The sequence below is a fragment of the Chlamydotis macqueenii genome, chromosome 1 (assembly GCF_036417535.1).
Source record: "Chlamydotis macqueenii isolate bChlMac1 chromosome 1, bChlMac1.mat, whole genome shotgun sequence".
Lineage (NCBI taxonomy): Eukaryota > Metazoa > Chordata > Aves > Otidiformes > Otididae > Chlamydotis > Chlamydotis macqueenii.
This window is the reverse complement of record NC_141556.1, coordinates 68,982,472-69,002,374: the sequence shown is the minus strand read 5'-3', so window position 1 is coordinate 69,002,374 and position 19,903 is coordinate 68,982,472. Positions and strand designations below refer to the sequence as shown.

Below are 19,903 nucleotides of genomic sequence, written 5' to 3'. Positions count from 1 at the left end.
CTCCATTAACAATCATTCACAGCACAAATACGTAAGAAATACGTAGGCTTGCATACACACTCTTTCCCCCACACAAGGGTTCATGTCTGTACACTCATCCATGGATTTGTAGCCCATACACAGGCATCCAAACACATTCAGGAACGTAAACTACAACCAATAGAGTACACACACAAAGACCCACCCATGCACACTCACATATATCGTAATGAAGGTTTGGTCTGGGAAATTCCTTTTCAAGGAACAAAAATAAATGTCAAAAGGAGAAAACAGACCATGGGGAACTGCATAAATAGATGCAAGCGCATACCTACACGCACACTGCGGAGCCTGTCAGTTAGGGTGCCCACCACAACTACAACTGTTGCAGATCAGCACCTGCTGGGTATGCTTCCCCTGAGTGCAAATATCTGGTGAACCTCACGGAGATTTCAGGCTTACATGTCTATGGCCACATGTCAAATTAACCTGTGCCAGGTGTCTCCACCTTCCCTAACTGACCACAATGCCAACTGTCCCTTAGTGCCAAGAGCAGCGTCTTCCACGATCCTACCACCAACGTTCTTCAGCTTCTAAGGAGTTAGGCAGAAACATCTTACCTGCACCTGACCAGGCTAAACATCTCCAATTAGTGGAGTTTATTTCCATTTCAGGGTTTATTTTTTCTTTCTTTTTCAGACTCCAGGTCTCTTGGAACAAGACAAGACAGCGTACAGAAACACAAGGCAGAGTTTGCTCAAACTCACAAACAGCAAGAAAGCAACAAGATCCTGAGAAGGGGAGAAGTGTATCTGATAAACTGCCTCACACTGCTTGGGAAGATGACAACTCTCCGTCTGAGATGGGCTGCTACTTCCAAAGCCCATCTGCTACAGATGTAACATATCAAGTGCTGCTAGCAGGAAGGGAATCCGACGGGACAAACCAACATACAAAACATTCTCTTATTCAATAAGGGTTATAAGTGCAAAGGGATTTCAGAACATTTCAGAACAAACTCCATCCATAGCTGCTGCTCATTTATCAGTGCATCAAAAGATTGTGCAAGTTTTTAGTAACAAACATTAGAAACTAGTAGCAAAGGACTTGCCTAGATAAAAAGAGAAGATTTAAACATGCCAGGTAACAAAAAGACGTGTGCAAAAATCTGTAAAAACTGTATAGAAGGAAAGGATTCTTTAGAGGAAACAGAGGACCACATCATGAAATGCTCTTCATCACCCTCACTAAAAGAGTGAGAGCCGCTCCCGCTGCCTCCTCAACTAACACAGGTGATGCTTGTTTGGACAGAGGCACGCCCTCATTTTTCACAGACTTCTGCAACCAAAAACTGGATCCTGGGCCTTGGCTGACATGAACTTGAACTGAGACAGTGAATGCAAAAGAGAAGGAGCCTTGTCAGTGGTAATTAAACGCACCAGTATGGATAGCCCTGGAGACTGAAGATCTGAACACAACACAATTAGCAGCAGTGTGATCTCGACAACATGCCGAGAATGAATGCGATTCATCTTGCTTAAATTTAGCGTCTGAGAGCTGGCTGTCTAGACAAACCTAACAAACCTAGACACTCTCCAGTCACAGGATGGGCACCTCCAAAGAGTAATTCATTCCCTTGTCATGGACACATACAGGGAGGCATCAGTTGGCCTGGGAAGGTGTGCATTTCTCTCCACCAACTGTAAGAGGAAGCCTGGGTGACTGTTTGCCTTCCTCTCATATGGTGAAAGTTTAATGAGATGTATATCCAAGTGTCTTAAACCATGACATAAAAAGTACTTTATAGGAAACTACTGTCAATTTCTTCTAAAGGATCCATTCAATTTTCCCTTCAATACCGGGATTCTGATTATGATAGGCCTCCATTTATTTAGCACAAGGATTTCCCTCCTTTCTCCTTGGAAGACTTTTCTATGGATTCAAATACATCAGCAAGGAAAGCCTTGCTGAAATTTAGCATAATTTATCTCCTACTAACTATAGTTATTTCCTCAAATACTATGAACAGTTCTGCCTCTAGGGATGAGAGCTGAATTTTGGCACAATCTGCAGGCTATTGCCAGGCTCCCCATGTAGTTTTCTTGTGACAAGTATGGCATTAAAAATGCTATCATTTCCTTCTTTAAAATTAACAACTTCAGCCTGCTGATCATTGTAACTTCCCTGTATGAAGTCAGCCCAATCCTAGTATCTTTCTAGTAAAAGGCTAACTAAATTGTTTACAACATTCTGAGGGAAATTAGAACAGAAAGCAGGATATTTAAGATTTGTTTTAAAAAGTTCATTTTCAGTTAGAAACTATTTTCCATTCTCTCAAAAGACAAGGAAAATAGACTAGTGCCAAATAAAATATTTAATATTTTTTTTAAATCAAAATATTACGACTTGGATAAATGTCCTTGTTTCAGAATTTAAAATGGAGTTAAACAGAAATTAAACTAGAACAAAGATACGGAAACATTTTTGTTTGGAAAGTTCAAAGTAAGGCATTTTGATTTTTTTCAAAATGTTGCCTACAGTTTTCTCTAAACACAGCACTGAGTGAAAACCATGATGTCACATTTTTGCTTGTGATGGATTGCCTCTACAGTACACAACAATTCCAAGCTGGAATATTTATTCAACAGCCTCATTGTTTTGCAAATTCATTATTGATTTGCTCTTCATTAACATATTTACAGCAATTTTCTTTCAAACTTTATGTTTTCCTGGCCTTGCTAAACTGGATTTTGCAGTGAAATTTTGTCCATGCTTACAAACCCAGTGGGTCCTTTGTAGCATTTCTTAGGAATCTGTGTGCTTCCTGCCTGTCCTTTGTCTATTTATCCTTTGTCTATTTATCCTGTAATTCTGTATCCATCCACCTCCAAAAACAGACAGAGGAAAAAGTTTGCCTGATGTGATTTATTCCTTGAACACTAGTTGCTCATTTCAGTCTCCATAGCTCATTCAGTCCTTCACCTGTCTGCTGAGATGGGCACCAATGGAGTCAATCAGCGTCAACTGTGCTGGTGGAATTTGTGAGATGGAGCAAACTAGGCTGCAAACCCAGAAAACTGGGTTAAAACTCTGACACTTAGATATTCTTTGGACTTTCTGTTTTTATTTTATCGACCATTTTTCAAATCAGAAAACTAAACATTAGGAGCAGGTTCCTCTAAACAGAGATGGTTTGGTCTTTATTTCTTTTGGAGGAAGCCTAGGTGAGGAGGCACAGGGAGGATTCTTGGTTTGGTTCCCACAGTTCCACCTCGAAAGAACCAACCTTCAGACCTCTGTGGGGTGGAGAGTATTGAACTGCCATGGGAAGCAAAGCATAACACTGGGTAGACCAAAGTGCTGGCCTGGAACTATTCTAGCAGCTTCCCATGGCACAAATAGCCTTTTCACTTACACTCCACGTTTCCCATCACTTTTCCTGCTATACAGTTTAATTCATGCCAGGCAGATTATGAAGGGAAGAAAATGATGCAACAGTCAAAAAGTCCTTTAAGTCGTTCCAAAAATTAAACCAGAATAAAAAGAAAACAGAAAAAAAAAAAAGGGAAAGAGCTTCAAAACTAAACAAAAAGCTCTGAAAACAAACTCAAAAGAAAGAAGGAAGGGGGAGGAAAAAAAAAAAGAACCCGGGAAAGACGAATGAATGTTAGAGCAGGCACGATCATGGACAGACGCCAGCTACTTACGTTCACCTCGGTGATTGCTATATCAACAATGCTACCCACAACAATCAAGGCGTCAAATGTATTCCATGCATCACAGAAATAGTGCTGCATGTGGCAGAGAAGCCAAGGAAAGAGAAAGAGAGAGAAAGGAAGAGAAAGAAAGAATGAGAGAGAGAGGGTGAGGGAGAGAGAGAGGGAAAGGGAGAAAAGAGGGAAAAAAGAAAAAGTAAAATAAAATAAAATAAAAAAACAAACCAAAACAAAAAAAAAGCATGAAAGAGGGAGAGAAGAGGAAAAAAATAAGAAAAGAAAGAGGTTACGTGGGCATATTAAATAGTCTCTTACCACTCTACAGTATTGGTTGCTCAAACCTCTGCAACGTTTCACATGATGGAGGGTATCAACAAAAGCCTGGTTAGTCAGAAAGTTACACTCAAGCATGTCTACCTTTTGGAGGGAAAAAAAGCACACACACCCCAAACTCTGTGCGCTTTCACCAGTCACAGCCTTGGGGCAAGCTATGACAAGTGAAAAAGAAGGAGGCATTTTCCCCCCCTCCTTTTTTTTTCCCTGGGAGAAGGAGAAGGACGACGGCAAGTTCAATAAAAGCATGACTAGAGGGAAAAAAATCAGAAAAAAAAAAAGAGAGAGAAAGAAAGAGAGAAAGAGAGAAGGAACAGCAGAGGAGGAGGAGGTGGTGGTATCCTGGGGAGGGTAGAGTAATACTCACATTAGTTTCACTGAGAATGACGTCTATAATGCTGCCAATTACGATGAGGAAGTCAAAAACATTCCAAGGATCACTAAAGTAACCCTACATAAGGAAGGGGCAGGCAGGATGGGGATTAAAAAGGAATGTTAGACAGACAAAAACAGTTCAAAATTACCATCAGAATTACTGCCCTGATACCTCAAGGGGATTTCCTCTTAAGTCTACTTGTTGCGTCTCAAGCTGTAGCCAGTCCTGGGATCCCTGACTTGTGTGAGCAGCCCTTATCCAGCTAATGCGATCACAGGGCGGTAACCCCTCCCCTCCAACTCTGGGATGGGGGGTAAAGGGAAGCCACATAGATTGCTTTGAGCATGGCTGTTCACAGGAGTGGGGCTTGCAGGACCAGATCCTCCAGACATCTCCGATTCCTAGCAACACAGCATCCTTCCCCATTTGGCTTAGATTTGGCTGGGGAAGAGTACAGGAATGGTGTCATATGGTTCTCTCAAAAAAAACCAGTTCCCCTTCTGCCAGTGTGAATATCAATCCACCAGTCTGTGTTCCAGATGTAATGGTCTGTGCTTGCGCTGGGAACAGCCGGCTGCTGCGTCACGATGGAGCAGAAGGCACAGTTGAGCTGGGGATGTGCTATTTAAACCTCACTGCTGTCACCTTTATCTTTACCCAGCCACAAGGAGTGTTACAACAATGATTAGTGTAACATTTTCTATTACTAATGCTTTAGCTCCTGGCTTAAAACTACAAAGCAAGACTGGTATTTTTGTTACTCTGAAAGTGCATCTGCACCACAAAATGAAGGTGTGAACATAGCATGTGCTGGTGCATCCCACCAGGAAGGAGTAAGAATGAGTGCAAAGTCAGCTTTAGCATGTGCTCAGAGTGAGACCTGTTGCTCACTCTTGCTAAAGATAGTGCCACAGCACTGCTGTCACATTAGCTGTCTAGGACAAGCTATGGCAGATCCACTAGCATGTGCTAAACTCATACCTTCACTTTGCTGGGCATAATTACTTCCAGAGCTCTCTCAAATGTCTCATGTTCCTAATGAAGGCAGTGCTCAGGAGGTGCTAATCAGCACTGCTTACTGTCCCTGTGCTGCATGATTTTTGGCTGGATAGCCTGTAAGAATACAGGAACCTTTTGGTTTCTGTTCAGCCCAGAAGATCAGCTTCTGTACGTGAACTTCCTGTCCAAGTCAATATAATGAGCAAAGAGAATTTATCTTGGCTCACTGAATACCTGTGCCAACCTCTTCCCTTTGTTCTGCAGTCTTAAAAGGAGGTGAACATACAAAATCCTCTGTACTCCTTTTATGTGTTTGGGTTTGGAAGCATGGGCTAATCTGACCTCCCTGTTTCCCAGCTGCAGCATGTCTCCAGTGAGACTGAACCCAAGTTCCACTGCGACTGCTATTCTTAGCCAGAGAGTCAGGTCATGGGTAAAGTGTGAGTCTGTGTTCCCAGGCAGTGCTGCAGAAAGCAAAAAGGAGAAAGAAAAAAAAAAAAAAATAGCCCAGCACTGGCACTGCACAGGCCAAGCTTGGGAACCTGAAATTACTGTGGGTTCAACCATCGCATGGAGCAGGCACTGGCAAAAAGTGTCCTTCTAAACCCTGAAACACTGCTCCGGGATGCTTTAAGACTCACAGTTATAAACTGCATTATGCTTGGGGCAGGGGAAAAAAAAAAAATGAAGCAGAGAAAGCCACTACCCAGCTGGTTCCACACCAGCGAAGGAAGCTGGTAGAGTGGACTTTGAAATCTCCGCAAAACCAGAAAAAACCCTCTTTATTCTGCAGCCTGAATTAGGCAACACCTAGCAGATCTACACTGAGAGGAGTAGTCATCCCATGGCTACACATTACTACACAGTTAGCTACAACAGGGAGGAAGGAAACAGGAGCAAAAGCAAATTCAGAGAATATTATTATTCAGCATCCAGCCTAGAAAATACACAACAAATATTAGAACGAATTCAGCAGTGATGTCCAGCATCATTAGCAACCAGATGGACCTGGAATAAAACTGTAATTAGACTTCACCAAGAGGAAGGGGAGGGAGAGAACAGCAGATTAAATTGTAGAGGCAAACACATTTTGAATAAATAAAGGACAGACACAGATCATACAGAGTTGCAAAAAGTGCCTTTGCAGCCTGATGCGACCTTGGCAGACAGTACACTTGCAGGATCAAAGAGAATGGAGTAGTAGACAACAGACCCAATCCTCCTGCCCCTGTTCACGTGCATAGTCCTGCTGAAGGCAGTGGCACTGCTCACATGCCAAATGAATATGTGCGTTCAATAGCATGGCTATCTTCTGTTTCCTTCTCAAATTGCACAGTTTAGGAACAATTACAGATTTCAGCGGGAACCCAAACAACTCCAAACAACCAGAGTTTGCTTTTGGGCAGCTGCAAGGGTGAAGATCAAAAACATGTTGTTCAGGTCTTGCCCAGGAGAATGATGACTATCTTTTTTTTAAATCTGTGGGGATGGATAGGTGGTTGTTTTTATTATGATTAGCATCATACTGCAAAGAATGTTTTTGGTGTAATCAAATTCACAATTTCTTTTTACTGAGCAACTTCTTACATAGAGCTCAATAGCTGTTGCTCCTGGTAAAACAACATTTGCTCTTGGTACAAAGCCCAGGTGACAACTAGCATTAAATTGTGTCCTCAGATGACAACTGAGCCAGTGAACAGTAACACAACCTCACTGGAAATAATGACACTGCACTGACACAGTTGGCACACCTCAGGAGAGATTCAGGCCTGGAAAGAAAAGGTCCCTTTTTCATTGCCATCACAAATAGCTGCTTTGGACTTTTGGACTCAGTGTATCTGGAGTCACTTTGCTAGCTTTGGTGGTGTTGCTCCAGATTGACACTGTGAGCTCTTCTTCATGGGATGCTCTGCTGAGTCTCATCAGCCAGTTCCTTTCTTCAAGGTCATGGGCTGGTCTGCTCTGGGATCACAGGAAGAGCATTACCATGGTATGTTATTGTGTGGCTGTAAGGTGGACTCAGAGAGCCCTTCTTTTCCTCCTGAGGCGAGTGGTAGAGAGGAACCATGGATATGAATGCAGTTTTACTCAACCCCACATCCAATATGACACTGTTGAAAGACATAAATTTAAAAACCTTCCTTTCCTCCTCACCTGCTCCCTCTGTGTTATGAACAGAAGGGTGAAAAAATAGAAAGATATTATTCACAGTAAGAGAGCTCAAAGAAAACAGAGAATATAGATGCTTCATTTGTGTGCAAGGTAATGGTCATTCCTTAAGAAGCCACCCTCCTTAGAGACATTTACCTACAAATGGCCATGTGGTTACTTAGCTTTGGATCAGACCTCATAATCTTGTCAGGAGTTATGAGTACATATTGAGAGCCCTTGGGGACTTGCCTCTTGCGACCTCAAAGTACCTCTTCAAGCCACATTCCTCACTGGAGTGTACCAGGGTGGCTAATGAAAGACAAGCTGAATGAAGGAAGAGCTTTCACTCTAAAAAAGAGGTTGTATTTCTGAACTATTTTTCCCACCAGAAAGTTCTGTATACTTTTCCCAAGGGGGTGGAGGTCTGACTGGAAATGAATTGATGGCACTGTTTGTTTTTGCAATACAGGAATTTGGAGTGTAATACCAGATTTTACCCTTAAAGGGAGATGCTTGACCCTGATTTAGCTGTATAATTACATGTCATATAATGGCAGCCCCAGGGGCTTACTGGAGAATGGTAGTCACCCTCTATTGTGGGATGTCTTTAGAGATCCATGAAGCTTTTGGGGAGAAAGGAGGACAGAAAGAGACCAGGAGGATTGGACTGAGTATTCAGGAAGCATGAAATAGCCCCACCATTAGAGCACTTTTTTTTTTTTTTCCCATTTTTTAATTTCCCCAAAGGTAGCAAAGGATAGGGTATCATCACATGATCAGAAAGTTAATGAAAGGCTGAGCATAAATATGCAGTAGCTGACTGGAATGGAATCTCATTTGTGCAAGGGAGCAGACATTGTAGCATTTCAGAATGAGTATGCCAATCATTTTTAGGTTTCCTAGTTGCTGAGATTAGCTATCAAAGAAGCTGAGGTTTGTTTTGGTACTCGTGGAGTCATTGAAATCTCCAGAGACCATTTCTCTTACGTTTTGTGCATATGAGATCCTAAATGCAGTATCTAAGAAGCCTCATTAACAGCAGGGGAAATTGCCCACTGGAGTCTATCTAAAGGTCTGAGCTCAAAGTCACCCGATGCCCGTAATATGAAGGTGTGGTGGCCAGAGAGCTATGCATCTACACTGAAGCACAGAAATCCTCAGGGAAAGGGTGCTGCTGAGTCATGGTACCAGATGGGTTCTGAGCATCCAGTCCTCTGGGAGATGCAGGGTCACTTGTGTGTTAATTGATGTGCAGTTATTTATCTGCTTAGTCCCAGGTTTTCATTTCCCTCTCTTACAAGGTGGTTGGCAAAATTTAACAAACCCCTCTGAGAGGAAAGTCTGTAAAGATGAAGAGACAACAAGGGTCAAGGCTATTCACTGGGTGGGATCTGAATGTAGGCCAGATGGTCCCCAGTGGAAGAAGATGCTGCAATGTCATAGGAAAAAAAGGAAAGACATGCATGCATGCATGTCTGAATACAGAAATGAAGCATCAAGGAGAAGAAACTAAGACATATAGATAACTACATAGCCTAAAAGGAAAGAAAACTACAGCAGAACCTTGCTAGCACTTGTTTGAAATAAACCTGCAAGTCAAATCAACAAAAAGAAGCATCAATCTTAATCAGCTGGAAAGAGTATACAGGACAGAGAGAAAGGGGCTGATACCCTGATATCCAGTGTGATTCCTTAGCAAAAATTTCCTGCTGATTGTAAAGGGCACCAAAGCAGACTTTGCTGGGGATTTGCAAAAGGAGATGAACTGCTAGTTTGGTTGATGGTTGCTTAGTATGTTAATTTGTTTCTGAAAACACTGCAGGCTATTTGGAGCCGTGAGAGTCAGTTCTCAGGTTTCACTAAAAGAGGCTTTCCCTGAAAGTATTTTTACAAAGGGACAGTTTCATTGGAAAACAGTAGCAAATCAAATGACATTTACACAGCACTGTGACTGTTGGCGTACCTTCTCACAGCGGATTTGAGTGATTCGCAGGTATCCTGAACAATGTGACAAAACTACAATAGCTCCTGACACCAAATGGAGATTTGTGTCAGATGCAAATTCTGTTATGCTAAGATGCCATTCAGCCATAACAGCAGTCAGGGAAATTAGCAGAACCTAATAGAGGAGGAATAAAGTGGAGGATGCAGCTGCTTGGAGCTCCTGACAGGCTGCAGGAAAACAGCATCTATTTGCATACTATCTATCAGCTCTCATCCATTGATGGATTAATCCTGAGACACAGGCTCCCTGCAGTTCACCTACCAGTTGCTGTAATGAGTCACTGCTGCAGGGAATTGCACAAGGCCTTCCAGTACTCCGTCAAATCTTTCTGCAGGCAGGGACTGAGGAGAGGAGCTTTTCAGTTCCCCGGACTGCTCCAAAGGTCTGGTTGGTTCTGAAGAAGCCTCCTGCCTCTCTCTGCTTATTCCATAATAAAATAAGACCAACTTGTAGACCAAGATATGTGCTTAATAACTTTGATGTTTTCCTTTATCCTCTTTCACTCTGCTTCACGTTCTCTCTCACAATGAGTACGTTGGTGAAAGCAGACAGGTGTCCTTGGGGTCTGAAGGCCTGCCTGGACATACTGGACACTCTGCTTGGCATAAACAAAGGACCTGGAGCACTTGAATGGCTCTGTGATCTGGAAAAAGACCCCAAATGTTTATTTCTAGGTCACTGGTATAAATCTGGGGTAGCTTGTTACTTGTTAAAAGTGACCACCTTCTGCTTAATTTTTGAAAGCCTCTAGGTGCAAAAGTGAATTATGATTCTCACCTGTGCTTCTAGTGGACAAGTATCTCCATCACAGGAAAAAAAAGAAAAAAAAATCCCACTGCCTGAACCAAGATCCCCAAGCCATCACTTGACAAACTTAAACATTCACAGGCCCTCAAGCGGGCCTACAAGAAAGATGGGGAAAGGCTGTTCAGTAGGGCCTGTTGTGATAGGACAAGGAGTAATGGTTTTAAAATAGAGGGAGGTAGATTTAGATTGGATATTAGGAAAAATTTTTTTACAATGCGAGTTGTAGAACACTGGAACAGGTTGCCCAGAAAGGTAGTAGATGCCCCATCCCTGGAAATATTCAAGGCCAGGCTGGATGGGGCTCTGAGCAACCTGATCTAGTGGGGGATGTCCCTGCTCCTTGCACGGCGGTTGGACTAGATGACCTTTGAAGGTCCCTTCCAACCCTAACCATTCTATGATTCTATGTTCCATATAATCTCTTGCGTCACAACTGACCTTTTTTTACGTTCCCCATGCCTACTGATAATTGACAATGCTGAGGAGACATGCCTAGAAAAGTCTTTATCCTACCTGTCCAGTGAACTAGGAATTCCCATTTCCAGGTCTTGCAACTCAATTCATTCTACCAGAATTGTATTTTCTAGATGATCCCATGAGCCCCTCCATACCCACCTACATGGTTGTACAGTTATCTTACATCTCTCTCTATTTCATTCACTATAAAGTGGCTAGGACTACACAAGCTCTCAGTCACATGGAAGGCTTGAAGTGCAGTGTTGTGGTCCCAGGTCCTCCAAAGACTGGGAAAGAAGCATAGCAAAGGCAATATGGAAGCATTTCTTATGGAAGAACCTCTTAGAGGTGGCAAAGATCGTATTTCAAGGCAACATGCTGGAAAGGCCTGAGGAAATGACAGCAGTAAAACATGCTGAAACTGGATGATTCAACTACCTGACCCTGATGTCATTTTTGGCCTGGATTGCTTTTAGCTGCCTTTGAAGGGAGAGTGAGTAATGCCTCAGAACAGTATTGCCTAATGCCTCCTTGGTGTAAATACATGAAAACGGGGGCAGAGTAACAGGAAGTTATCTTATAAATTCTGCTGTCCACCTAGGAAATAAGAGAAACATTCCTGACTTTCCTACAGATATGTTGTAGAACAGTGATACTCTGTGAGGAGGTGGGCCCTTTTCCTCATGAACAGTAATTACATTGCAATCACTTAACAATTACTGCCCTGCAGTCAGAAATTGGACTTGTTCTAGGCAAGAAAAACAAAATCAACATCAGTCTTACTGGAAAGACTGAGAACTTAATAAGACATAGATGGCTTGCTATGTCTGAACACATCATTTATCACAAAATGCATTCCGTGAGAATTTTGCTGTCAAATTCCATTGGGAAAAAGCTGTAAATGCTCAAAGAGCTTGCAAGGTCTAGAAAAAGCAGGTCTTGATGAGAGCCAACAAATAACCGTTGAAGGCAATAAACCAAAAAAGCAACAGGGAACAGTCCTATGAAAAGAGCAAAAGGATGAGTTTTGCTGTTTAAGATAGTCTATCTTCTAAAGCTGGACTGACATCCTGGTCCAGGGAACAATGAGTCAAAAGAAGTAAAACTCAACCTGTAAGAAAAATGATTCAAGAGAAGTAAAACTCAACCTGTAAGAACAGAAGTGACACATCTTTCAGAGTCAAGAGTCACTTACTGTTGTGGGAAGATAAGACAGTGGCAAGTAATGGGTGAAGAAGCATTCTGAATATGGGGCTGGACTTGGAACAGCTTCTCTGTCTCCATATGCGCCATGAGAAAAGAGTATGGACTGCTCTGACATGGTTGCTGCGTGGATAGTGAGTACTCACTGGAAGAAAGGCACAATCTTCTAGAAAGAGGCCAGTAGGTATGAACAATAGGTTTTTGAATAGTTTCTTTTTTTTTGGTAAGTTACCTCTATTTTCAGCAAGGGCTTGATTTTATAAGGATTAGAGTAGTTAATAAAATAATGCTTACTTTCATGTAATGTATCAATCATAACTTTCCAAAAGAGGACGGTTACTCTTATTTTACACTTGGAGAAGCAGAAATGTAGAAAACTGATGTTTCCAAGGTCTTACAAAAGCCAGATGCACAATAGAGAAGAGAACTCAACTCTCTGAGACCTCAGCAAGGTAACAGTTTGGCAGTGGAAATGTTATTTTCTAACACGATGAACAGTTCTTAACTGGGGCTGTATCACCGTCTGTCATCTGGTATCATTCTTACGCGAAGAGAAGATTCACATCTGTGAGAACCTCACATGAAGCGATAGAGGGTTGGGATTTTTCTTCTGAGAGTGAGAGCAAGTCCCTTTTCGCTGGAACTGTTCCCTTTACATGCTGCTGCTGACGCTGTCGATGCTGTTGTGAATGAGACCCCAGTTCACCATCCCACTGGGCTTTTAACACTGTGAGAATAATTTTCTGTATTAAATAATTAAGTCTAATCGCTAATACAGTACTTCCCACACTGTTGCATTGTGCAGTCATATCATTATTTTTGATCATTTATAATGACATTAAAACCCCCAAGTGCCAGACTGAAAATAAATCTGTCACAGTGTTGCAGCAATATGCAAATTCTCTGCGTACGTTTGCTGTGAAGTAAAAGGTCCTCTCTCATTGAAGCCCTTACACAGCTTCTTTAACAGGTTTTTTTTCCTGCCTACTGAATTCTCCATTGATCCTCCAGAAAGCTAGAGGACTGCATAGCTCTGCCTGGTCAGTGTTAGAAATTTCACACATTCTGCAGAGCAATTAGAGGATCTATTTGTGTGCTGAAAATCGCTGGCCTCATCCTCCAAGAAGGAGAACATCCTGCATTTCAACAATGAAATGGGACATGGGAAGCAGCAGATCAAACAGCCTTTTTGTCCCTCACCAATTACTTCCACCACAACATGAAAGGACAAAGTTGTTTGCATGAAGAGGGAAGTTTGTTCTGTATACTCATTTCATTCTTGGCCTCTTTTTTGGAGGCATCAACAAAGAAACCAACTGAGATCCACTCTGCTCATGCCTTTCAGCACCATACATTTTCCATGAGGAAATGGGAAAGAGACCAGTATACTTCATACAGGATGTCAACCTGTGTTCAGAAGACTTTGATGTTTCCTGACCCAGAATCAACTACAGCTATGAGCTAGAATTTGCTGTGAAATTCCATTTCTCATCATCCGTCTAGTTTCTTCTGTTACATTCACCTACCCAATGTTTTTCACACTGCATGACTTGTTTAGGTGGAGTTACGCCTATGCCATGTCAGAATATAAGCATATGCACAATAGAAAAACTTCAGTCTGGCACTACTTTCTTCTCCTTCAAAGTGTCAGGAATGGCCAGACTTGCTCTCCCACGCACGCTCAGGAACTGGTGAGGAACTCAGCAAAATCTAGAAGTATCAGAGAGGATTCCCTGTACTTCCACATGACAGAGAAGACAGCTATTTGCTTGCCGACTCCTCATTTGTGGAAATTGTTGCTAAACCAACCTCATCCCTGACCGTTCTTGTTGCAAATTTTCTTTTTCTGTACTAACTGGAAATTTGTTGTTTGAGACTCTACAGTTACACCAGATATACTGTTTAACTTGATGGGCCAGCATTCAAACACGAGGATGTGGTTCCTCTTTCTTTTAATGTCATTGCCTTGTAACACGTTGACAGCACAGACTGCTGAGTAGTTTCAATTTAAGGCCTGGAATAACAAAAGCAGCCGCTTTGGCTCTTGGCTAGTGGGACGCCCTTCTATGTTCTATGAGAGCCTCAGCGTTGAGCTGCTGTGAGAACGCTGTGGCACAGACTGTGCTGCAAGAGGCTCAGTTACTCAGCCTCTCTTTTCTCCTCTTTCTCCTGGGCACACGAGCAGATAGAAATTCTGTCAGGCAAGCAGCATCCAGGAGCAAGTCTACCTGGTGACTCTCCGTTCCAACCCCCTGATGGGTATAAAGGACTCGAATCACCTGATCATCTATGTCTAGAATAATTATCCCAAGTATTTCTTCACATCAAAGTCACCTAAACATGCTCTTCTGACTTATAGTACTCTTACTAGCTACTTCTGCAGAAAGGGCTTAGAAAAGAGGCTCAATCTCCCTCCCAGATCTGTGGACATGAAAGACCGTATGGTCAAATCTCCACATGAGATGTATGCTATGCAAAATGCATGAAACTCCTAGCAGACAGGTAATCAGAGAAAAGAGAAAGCAGAGGAATGATTAATGACGGATTAAGATTTTTTTTTCCCCTTTTCTAGTGTATTTCCAAACACCCCTGACCCTGATTCAGCAATTCCTTGAGATCCTTGGACTGACTGCACACATACAGTGCAGTGTCTGGTCGTGCACTACAGAGATGTTAGGGATTTCTGGTCATATGGCTGCTGGGTTTATCGGAGCAGCTGGGATTAATTCCAGCTGGGCTACTGGCTGTACAGAAGATCCAGAGGGATATTCAATGCATTCAGATGTCACTCCCCCTCAAAAAATGGAGTGAAAAAGGAAAACATTTCTGAGGAAACATGCTGATGTCTTCTGCAACAGGGCTGAGAGTAATCCACAGAAGTAGGGAAATACATTGCACCTAGCTTTTATTGCAAATTATTCTGATGAGACAGTACAGAGGGAGGCTCTGTGGCTGAGATACTGATGTATTTGTACATGGAGACCTGGGATGTCTGCCAGGGAACTTCAATAAAATGTAGAAGCACAAAAAGATGTTCATTAGCTTAAAAGCTATGCGTTTTAATTCCATTTTTAATTTTCTAAAAATCTCCTTCCATGTTTACTTTTCCTTTGAGCCCTATTTCTATTTTTCTTTTCCTTGCATATTTTTTTGTCCAATCATTTCTTTCTTTATTTTAGTACCTCTTTCAGGGTCTTCAGTTTATATTTTTTCTTTCTGCCTTTATGGATATTCTGTCCACTCCACTCTCCATTATCTGTATATGTCTTTTCCTCCCTTCCAGTTTGGTTTCTCTCTCCTCTTCCCTCAGACATGGCTCTTTCTGTTTGTTCAGTTCTTTTGCTTTCTTCAGCTCACAGACTTTCTTACCTGACTATTTCTACTTCTCTCCATGGCCACTATTTCTTACCTAACATCAAGCAGTGTTCACTTTTCCTTTTTGTTGAATGAGGTATATTTTTCCCCATCCACAGATCCTGAAATATATTAGCTTTCTCACCTCTTCTTTCACCTTTTAAAACACTTGTTCCAACCAAATGCAGAGTGCTGCTTGGAGACTGCCCTTCCTATCACACTGGGTGGACAACTTAGTCAGGAAATGCGCCATGTCTAGATACTGTCCCTCCAAAACAGAAAGGGTTAATACTGAAGCTGAGGAAAGGAAACGTTCAGATGACTACTTAGGTTAGGAACCTGTCAAAACCAGCAGAGAAAATCTGTGAAGTAAGAGCTATTTGACAATGAGAATTGTGTGGCTTCCATGAGAGGGAGGCAGCTGCCTGCACTATGGGCTCATGTTTACACTTGCACAACACTCAACTACCATTCTTCATCCCAGACCACGTGATTTTTAACTAAATATGATTCCTATGTCTGTTGGATGAACCTGAACTGTTTTTCAGCACTGGGCAAAAGACCACTCACTTCTAACCAGTTTTCCTGATATTCTTGTACAAATGCAGAATATCTTTACTTTGTTTTCTCCATACAAGCTGGAGAAATAAAATACTGTCATGAATGATGCCAGCGCAGCATCCTAAGCTACACGGGTATTAGAGTTCCAAAATTAACCAATCTTGTTTCTGTGGTGCAAGGGGATCGATTGGATAGAAATTTCAGTTGTTTGTGAAAATGCTGAAGCCTCTGTCCTGACCAAAGAATGACAGATTATGGTTATGGTAAGAAAGAAGAATGCAAATAGTATGACGCAGCCAGTGTGACTCTAGGAGAGATTGCTCAAAGATCTGTTTATAGGCATAAATGTACTAAAAATGGATTAGTAAAAAGGGAAAAAAAAAAAACCAAAACAGATGAGTCATTTTGCAGGTTTGAGAAGTGATACCAGTATACCAGCGCATCAAATGCATGATAAGTGCTGACTGAGAGAAGCTTAAAGAGGAATAAAGAAAGGCAAACACATCAGAGGAGAAAGAAACACTGAGGCTATGGAGATCCATCAGTAAATGGAGACTAAGAAATAACCATCGGCAACACTCATGACTTTCACTACTCAGAGGGTCACAGCTCTTCCTGGGATTGCATTGGATTATATGCCTTGTACTGAATGTGAAAATTGTTTGAAAAAGTGCATGGAAATGTGAACTCTGCTACATGAAAATGATATTAAAGAATGGTAAGAATTTGGAGTAAAGTAGCAGTGATAAATGAGGAACTGAATCAACTATCTGAGGCGGGACAGATGGCGTTGCTACAGCCTGTTTTACAAGTAACATCCATAAACACCCATGGAAGAAAGGTGCTGACAGTGTCTCGTAAATGGAATAGACTTGTGATCTGCAGTGTCTCTGATAGTCATTATTCCACGGAGGAAATCCCCAAGATTCCCTTTCCACACGCATACCTTTATTTGATAAAATAGATGAACATGTGCTTTACTTTATGCATGGGAGTAGTTCCACTGATATGTCTTTCCTAGTTTGAGATGACAGGGACAGCAGTAGAAAATTCATAGCTCTCAGATTAGTAGTCCTGCCCTTGCTAATAATAGGATAGATGAAATGTTTCCTGAAAGAAAAAGTAGACGTAGTTCATCAGTAAAACAGCCCATTCCAGGGAGCTAGAAAGATCTGAAATTCCTGGAGGAATATCCATCCCCACATTAGCACGTACATTGACAGATGGCACAGCTTCATATGAACAGGAATTTTAAGTTGTCATTTTTGAGTTGAAAAGATAAACCCTAGGCACGTTTTGTAGAGCAGCTGGTCCTTCATGGACTGGTTGTTGTGTGGATTTCTTCTTTAAGAAGCTAGGGCGGTGGTAACTGTGAGCACCCCAGACAGCACAGCACCTCTCATTCCCTTTAGTAGTTTTCTCTGGAAAAAGCATGAAGCAGCAGCAGCTTGCTCCATGCAGGAACTGGAAAATAGCTCACCAGACTGGCTGGAGAATTTATAAAATTAGAAAAACAAAGCAGCAAAAGGCCTTGGCTCAACAGCGTTACTTTTAGACTGTCTGTCTCTTTGAAGTAACCAGTCTTGAATCAGTTTATAAGTGCTAGCCAAGACAAACACTCAGGTCCATTTGGGAATTTTGCTTCAGAGCAGCACATTAATACTCTGCAAGGAGATGCAGGGCATGTAGTGGATGCTTGCTTTATCAGCAGCCCTGATCATCCCAAATCCCTCTTGCTCATTGTTAGCACACCCTTCTGTCAAGACTGCACCAGACATAGATGAGCTGTCTTACACAGTGCTTAGATTAACCCTGCAAAAAACCTGGGATAACTGATCTCCTCCTCCAGAAAATGCACCACACAGAAACACGTGTGGGGCTCTCAGCGGCTGGCCTTGTCCCTGCCTGGCGTGCACTCTCCATACCAGCAGCAGCTCCTCCAGCTAACACCCCTCCCTCCTCTATAGCCTCCTTGGAGGCTAAACAAACCAAAACACTCTTCACAGAAGATGGCCAATGAAAAGGACAGGTATCAAAGGGACTTGCTGACTAGAGCAATCAATCTCAACAGTAACGGTATGTTTAGTTAGGAAAGCCCTTGTCTTTCTACCCCCTTCACATACTTTCTGTAAGTGTTAGGAGATGAGAACTGACTCAGACTTGGATCCTTATTCCTACAGCTGGCCTTTCAATGAGTAAATCCTTGCTCTTACCAAAAGAACTTGTTGCAGGGCTGGATTATCCACGCTGATTCTTTGCAGTCAGGCACATATGCGATCCTATTTAACGTCCATGCAACTGACTGCATTTGCTTTTTTAATCTTGAATATCAAGAGCAGCAAATAAGAAGGACATGTCTCCTCACAGAATAGGAGTGAAGAAATAAGAACTGGGTAGAGTAAAAAATCTCTTCAGTCAGAGACTGCTACCTTTTCTGTTGTTACACATGTAATACACGGGTAGCATTGTAGTGCATTATATTACCTTATACAACAGTGATTGCCACACCACTGCCTGCTGCAGGAACTCTGCATATTAGGAACTCCAAGCTTCCCTCAAAGCTGTTCTGCATGGGCACATCCCTGTGATGACTTCTGTAAGAAGCTAGGGCGATAGCAGCTCTGAGTACCTCAGAGACCTGTCCCAGTTCCCTTAGCAATTCTCCCTGGTAAAGGTACAAATAAATAGCAGCTTGTTCTGCCTTGCACAGATGGAGAAATCCGTGATCCTCTGTGGCTACTGCAGACCGTTCATTCCAAGGTGCCTTTAGGAAGTGACCGTGCAAGGGAGAGCTCCATGCCAGCTGCTTCAGAGTTACAAGTCAGTTACTGTACTGCTTGCTGTAGCTGAAGGTTAGCTGCAGTTAAGCACCACGAGGTTGGAGAAAAGGGAGTGAATTTTGCCAGCTTGAGTTCTGTGCTCAATTCCAGCCTGCCACACTCTCCTGGGGCTTGTCGTTAAGGCGAGGACACAACACCTTCAGTTATCCAAGTTTCCTGCTTTCTTGTCATCAGCCATAAAGCTTACAGCTCCCTCATTTTAGGGTACCCTTCAGATAGAAAAGAGTGATGGCTGGGCACAAATTCAAAATGAGACAAAGCAGCTTAAACAAAGGCTGGTTTGTGTTTTATTGCTCAGGAAATGGCAGACAAATCTGTCTTCAGAGATCTCATGAGCATCTAAGCTTGCCATTTCACATCTGGGAACACTAATATCACTTAGCATCTCATTTCTTTGTCTGCAGGACTTGGTTGGTTAGGCGAGAGAAGATGGTGACTGTGTTGTAGTGATATTCACCCAGTGACAATGAAATCCTTTTGGACTTTTCCAGCTGGTGTTCCTGCTGACAGCCTCCATCTGCAAACGTAGTTTGTTTTCATACCTTGAATGACAGGAGGACACAACCTCTGGCCAAGCAGAGGACTGAGGTAACAACTTTCTCCATGCTGGGAGACTCACACATCAGAACATATTCTAGGCAAGTCCAGCTTCAATCCCAATGTGCAACCTAAAGAGAAGCAGATTGTGCCTGCCAGTGTTGGCCCACTTCAGTCCAAATAGTCATCTGGGAGAGGAAGTTTCCTTCTTCGCAGAGCAGGTTGAGTCAATATGGAGCAAGGAATGAAAGCTGCAGGCCAAACCCTTGTACTGAACAATGGCAAGTTACACACGGAATTTTGATGTTGCCAAACCTGAGTCACTGAACTGGCTCTCAAAAGAATCCAGTGTGAATAGACTGCTGGAGGCAAGTCTTTCTGCTGTATTAGTTGTTTTCACAAGTTCATTCCTCTTTTTCTTCCCTGTAAATCCTGTGGTTCCATTTTAAAAAATTTTGTTTAGTTTCCTGAAGTTATTTAATTAAAATAGCAGTTTAAGAGTTAGTACTGGTTTTGGCATACAGGCCAGATTAGGATTTGAAACAGATTTATTCTTTTTGCTGGCTATTCTTTCAGGATGGACAGG

The 19,903-nt window shown here is 42.3% G+C and overlaps 1 protein-coding gene across 1 annotated transcript in view; it reads right to left on the bottom strand.

Annotated features, from left to right (window-relative positions):
* CACNA1C (calcium voltage-gated channel subunit alpha1 C) overlaps positions 1 to 19,903 on the bottom strand; it is a 446,904-nt gene that overhangs the window by 55,115 nt on the left and 371,886 nt on the right. Inside the window, exon 30 of the mRNA XM_086755747.1 lies at positions 3,687 to 3,770. Within this exon, the coding sequence (XP_086611873.1) occupies positions 3,687 to 3,770 (84 nt within the window). The remainder of the gene's footprint in view (positions 1 to 3,686; positions 3,771 to 19,903) is intronic.